At 48.4% G+C, this 5,520-nt stretch overlaps 1 protein-coding gene across 2 annotated transcripts; it reads left to right on the plus strand.

Annotated features, from left to right (window-relative positions):
* Positions 1–460: 460 nt before the first annotated feature.
* Positions 461–5,242, plus strand: RRM2 (ribonucleotide reductase regulatory subunit M2; the record flags this gene model as incomplete). 2 transcript variants are annotated; one of them, XM_084284997.1, is made up of 10 exons in its annotated part: positions 461–553; positions 633–702; positions 788–942; positions 1,123–1,239; positions 1,728–1,861; positions 2,968–3,062; positions 3,805–3,938; positions 4,358–4,462; positions 4,598–4,711; positions 5,090–5,242. In XM_084284997.1, the coding sequence occupies 10 exons, from the start codon at positions 461–463 to the stop codon at positions 5,240–5,242; spliced, it is 1,170 nt and encodes a 389-aa protein (XP_084141123.1). The 2 variants fall into 2 exon arrangements, with proteins under 2 accessions (XP_084141123.1, XP_084141124.1); XM_084284998.1 differs by having other exon boundaries at positions 633–698; positions 808–942.
* Positions 5,243–5,520: the final 278 nt, after the last annotated feature.

Here is a 5,520-nt window from a genome sequence, read left to right on the forward strand (position 1 = left end):
TGGGACAAATGCCCTGAACCCACTGCCCGGGCTGGCCTTTTTGGGGGCTGCCAGGCGAGGGGAGCCCGGCCCCAGGTCTGTGATGTGGACTGTGTGACTGGTTGGAACTTATGGGGCCTGGGGGGCAGCACCTCAGGTTCCTACAGGGAGAAAAGGGCCCCGGGCCCATGGGGCGCCTCAGCACCCGGGGGGGGGGGGCGGGGGGCAGAGAGACCCAGGGGGCGTGGCCTGCCCGCTCGGTGGGCGTGGCCTCCGCGAGCGCGCCAAAACCTCCGTGCCCCTCTTCCCGGAGACACAATGGGAGGCGGGCCTCTGGCCGGCCTCCCGCCCAATGAGCGCCGCGCTCGGGGCGCGGCTCGGGCTCTGATTGGCCGGCGGACGTTGTGGCGCCAAGTTCGAAGGGGTATATAAAGAGGACGGCGGGACCCCTCGCCCCCCAGTCGCTCCCCGCGCCGCCGCCATGCTGCACGCCCGCGCCCCGCTCGCCGCCCGCCAGGAGCAGCCCCGGCTGCCGGCCCTGAAGGGCCTGGCGCTGGGCGACAAGGAGAACACGGTGAGCGGCCCCTTCCCTCCCCCCCGCCCTCCCTCCTTCCCTGCCGGGCCCCTCTCTCACCGCCCCGCTCTCCCCGCAGCCCCCGGCCGCCAGCAGCAGCCGCGTCCTGGCCAGCAAGGCGGCCCGCAACATCTTCCAGGAGCCGGTGAGTGCACGCCCCGAAGGCGTTTTTCCCCTAAATCGGCTCCCTCAGGGCTGGCGGTGCCCCCTCGGGGCCCGTTTCCCCTCCCTCAGCCGCTCCCCGCCCGCCGCAGGGCCCCCGGAGCGCCGAGCAGGAGGAGCCGCTGCTGCGGGAGAACCCCCGCCGCTTCGTCGTGTTCCCCATCCAGTACCACGACATCTGGCAGATGTACAAGAAGGCCGAGGCTTCCTTCTGGACGGCGGAGGAGGTGAGGGGGTCCCCACGGGGTCATCTCCTCCAGGAACCCCCCCCCAAGCCTTGGGGCAGCCCTGAGGCTTCTCCACGGGTGTCTCATCCACATCATCCCTGCTTCAGGAGCTCTTATTCCTCCTCATTTCATCGTTTCCTATTAATGTTCTCTCTTAATGTGTTTCTCTTCACGTTTCAGGTCGACCTCTCGAAGGACATCCAGCACTGGGAGTCGCTGAAGCCCGAGGAGAAATACTTCATCTCGCACGTCCTCGCCTTCTTTGCTGCCAGCGACGGCATTGTCAACGAGAACCTGGTGGGTGTGGGGACAGCCCCGACACCCGGCCGCTCTGGGGATTGAGCCTAGCCAGATAACTGCATGGTTTATGGCACAACTGCCAGCTTGTCTGCTTAGGGCATGTAGTGCTGCCTGATCCTGATTAGCAGACCAGATTTCCTCCTTGTAATACCCAAGTTTGCCCTTTCCCCAGTGAACATTGCCCTACAGTAGTAGCACTTGCCCAATTCAGAGCCCTTGATCTGTTTCTAACCTGCCACTGCTCTCCTCCCTAGTGGAGGCTGAGGAAAATTAAGAAAGTTTCCTGTTGCTGGGATTAAAAACCAACTCATGGCTTGGGGCTGTGAGGGGCAACTGCTCCTCTTCTTCCTGCTCAGACCCCACACTTCTGGGACTAATCTGCAGAGAGTTCTGTGGGCTGAGCAAGAGTAGTTAAAGACAGCACCGCTGCTTCTAACCTGCAACTTATCTAACAATTTTCACAAATGCTCTTTTATTTCCTCTAGGTGGAGCGGTTCAGTCAAGAAGTACAAATCACAGAAGCTCGTTGTTTCTATGGCTTCCAGATCGCCATGGAAAACATACATTCAGAAATGTATAGCCTTCTGATTGACACGTACATCAAGGATTCTAAGGAGAGGTTAGTGTTGCCTGACAATGAAAGGTCTGAAACTCTGAGCTGTTGAGATATAATTGCTGTATATCTATTATTTTGACTCGAAAGCTGATTTTGGGGATTTGAACTAGATGTATATAAAATAATGGTAAAAGTGCTGCTTAAAAGCAACTTGAGAATATTTTTTTGTTCTTAAGTGTGAGATTTTGCCTAGATTGCAGGAAACTGAAACCACTTAACGCTGAAAGTAAGAAACGAAACTATGTAAAAGATACAACAAACAAGTGGCTATATTAAATTACAGTAAGCTCTCACATAGAGGACCCACTGCACCTAGCAGGTAGTTCTGTAGGATATTTTCTCTGAGAATCTTGCTGCTTGTATTAAAGAATCTTACCACTTGTATTAAAATATCTCTAAAACCCTGCAAATCTAGTTAATGGTTAGCACCTAGTGATTTGACTGTTTTTGCTGGGCTTAATAGCAAGCAAAACACTTTATTTCCCCAAAGTGGCTTTTGATGTTGATTAAAAAACAAAGCCAAAGTGCAATGAGATGGATCAATTCAAGAGTTGCGTTTTAAAGCTAAATTCAGGGCTTTTGTGCAGTCTAGACTAGATTTATTCTGGTATTTTCTTGTAAGACCAACATCTGTTGAGAGAAATAACTGGTGCTAGATGTGGTTGAGAGAGATTTAGTTGCTGATACCTTGTTGAAAGCTGACATTTCTACTCCATGGTGCTTAATTCCACCAGGTGTTTAAGGAAGAATTGTCTGCTCTGTGGTGCTTAATTCCACTAAGTGTTTAAGGAAGAGTTGCTTACCTGAAAACTTAGGTCTTGGCACTGGATGTTGGCCTGTAGTTTTGAAAGCCTCCTTCAGGTATAATACTTGGTGAAACAGTACTGCCCTTGACACTGTCAGAAATTCGTGTGAACTGGTATTGACATGACAGAAAGGTGGTGCAGAGGTAGTAGATGGACACAAATAGAGAGAGGTGCAAAATAAAATGGGTCAGGTCACTTAAATATTGAGGGTACAGAGCACTTGTGAGAATAACACCATCTATGGTTAAGAATGTTATGTTGCTGTGCTGCTGTCTCATGCTACTGACGCGTCTTGCTTTGCAGGGAATTCCTTTTCAATGCTATTGAAACGTTACCATGTGTTAAAAAGAAGGCTGACTGGGCCATGCGCTGGATTGGGGACAAGAAAGCGACATATGGTGAGTGCGTCTATTGGAAGCAGAGCGAGATTCCTTCCCTAGCAGGATGGAGGAACCACCGTTCCTCTAGGCAGTTTAGAGACTGTTGTCACAGGGATGAATAAATGCCCTGGGATAATTCTGGAGATTTTCGTCTTGCAAATGAACATGAATATTTGTAAAGTTGTTGGTGTTTTGAATAATGAGTTCACATGGCAATCTTCATATACTTTGCTGTATGAACAAATTGATAAGACGTGTCTAGAACTGGCCCTTGATCTCCAGCAGGCTTGTAGCAGTTGGAGGCAGTGGCTCCTCTGCCCCAGTGATTCTTGATGTCTCACTTCACAGGTGAGAAGAGATGGTAGAGATCATTATTGTGCTACTGCTAAAGCATTAAATGAGGCCAAAGTTCCTCACTTAATTAAGGATGAGCAGACACTGACTTCAATCTGCTGCCAAAATGACTACTCTTTGTGTGCACTCTTTGGAAAAAGGCAGCATTGATGTTTAACCAAGGGGAAGGAGCCTTGGCTTCAGCTACCTGCTAGCTGCTCTAATTTGGTTTTACTTCTCTTATTCCAAAGTTCTACTTGATAACCAGAAGCCTTTGCTAGAATAGCTTTATGGATAGGTTATAGCAGCCTTGAGCAGAAGGCTTCATTGTCCTTCAAGGGCTCTGTTTATCAGTCTATTCACAACTTCTCAGCTTTAATCCTGTTAAGTCTTCCATGTGATACCAACATCCATTTCCTTGTAACAGGAGAACGTGTAGTAGCTTTTGCAGCCGTGGAAGGCATCTTCTTTTCTGGCTCTTTTGCTTCAATTTTTTGGCTGAAGAAAAGAGGATTAATGCCGGGACTCACTTTTTCTAACGAACTCATCAGTCGAGATGAGGTAAGGCTCAAATTTTAGCAGTTAATATGGTGATGTGCCATGTGGCTCGAAGTAATGACATTCTGCTGGAGCCTGTATTTTTCTGCAGGGTTGTATTTAGAAAGAGGCAGTCTGTAAAGCTCACTAAAGTGTGTAAACATGTGGTCTCGTGGATCTTAGTGAGTGAAAGTATTATTTTATTAACTCAGAAGGAGCTTAAAGTTTCTCACCAGCTCTTTCCCTTGCTGAGGGAACAAATGCAGTTGGTACTGGCCTGAATTCATTGCACCTCCTGGGTAGGCAGAAAGCTGACTGCAGATAACACTCATGTGGCAAGGGCAATAATGGTGCTTAGTCTTTAGGCTAGTTACTCTGTGCTACTGCTTCGAGTGGTTCTTTTAAATCAGCATTCGTGACAATTTTCTGAAACCTCTTCCCAGGGTCTGCACTGTGATTTTGCCTGCCTCATGTTCAAGCACTTGATACACAAACCGTCGGAGGAAAGGGTGAAAGAAATCATCATGAATGCAGTCCTCATAGAACAGGTAATTGTCTGCTGCTTGTTTAGGAACTTGGTCACCATTAAGTGCAAAGCTGTGGAGCTGTTGGGTATAAAATTACCCTAGACGGTGCAGAGTGAATGCTGGCTGCTGTACACGGTGTGCTTCTGTTTTCTGCAGGAATTCTTGACGGAGGCACTGCCTGTTAAGCTGATTGGCATGAACTGCACTTTAATGAAACAATACATCGAGTTTGTAGCAGACCGGCTTATGTTGGAACTGGGATTTAAAAAGGTAAGGCTAACACACAGAATCTGTCATGACCATAGTAAGTTTAATTTCTTCCAGAAACCCAAATCCTCAAATGGCTGCAGCGATATTGGTATAACTTACAGATTCAGTTATTAGTCCTGCTGTTAGGAACTGTTTGGGTACCCACAGCAGAAAAGGCAAAAGAACACTAATGAAAGACACGTAGGAGTTGCTGTGCTTCTGTCTAATGGGAACGAGAATGTAAAGACAGGAATGAACAGCGAAGACGTGGGGCAGAGGCTTTTGTTCACTGCATAGCAAGCCTACCAGTGGTGTCATTAGCCATCTTTGTAATGCTTTCATGAGTTGCAGATTTGAGCACCCCTAGTGACTGTAGCATTCATTACCTTTGCATTTCAGATATACAAAGCAGAGAACCCTTTTGATTTCATGGAAAACATCTCTCTGGAAGGCAAGACCAACTTCTTCGAGAAGCGAGTAGGTGAATACCAGAGGATGGGAGTCATGTCAAAGCCCACAGACAACTCGTTCACCCTGGATGCAGAATTTTAAATGGACTGAGATGGCATGAGTTAGTGTGTATGCTCTCCTCGTCACAAGGAAAGATCAAACAAATTGAGTCACGTTGTGACTTCATGTTTTGTACTAAAATCCCACTCCTGAGAGGTGTGGAGACATGGGTACTTCTAAGGAGGCTAGTGTAACCCCAGCAGTAAAATCCCTTTTTGTTAGACTTTGCCAAAGGTGTTAATTCTTAGAATGCTTAGATGTATCTCCTGCAACATACGCTACTTATCTGGTGAAATGGGGGCTCCTTCCTTCTGCCAGAT

Source organism: Netta rufina, assembly GCF_964035555.1.
Source record: "Netta rufina genome assembly, chromosome: 3".
NCBI classification, from domain to species: domain Eukaryota; kingdom Metazoa; phylum Chordata; class Aves; order Anseriformes; family Anatidae; genus Netta; species Netta rufina.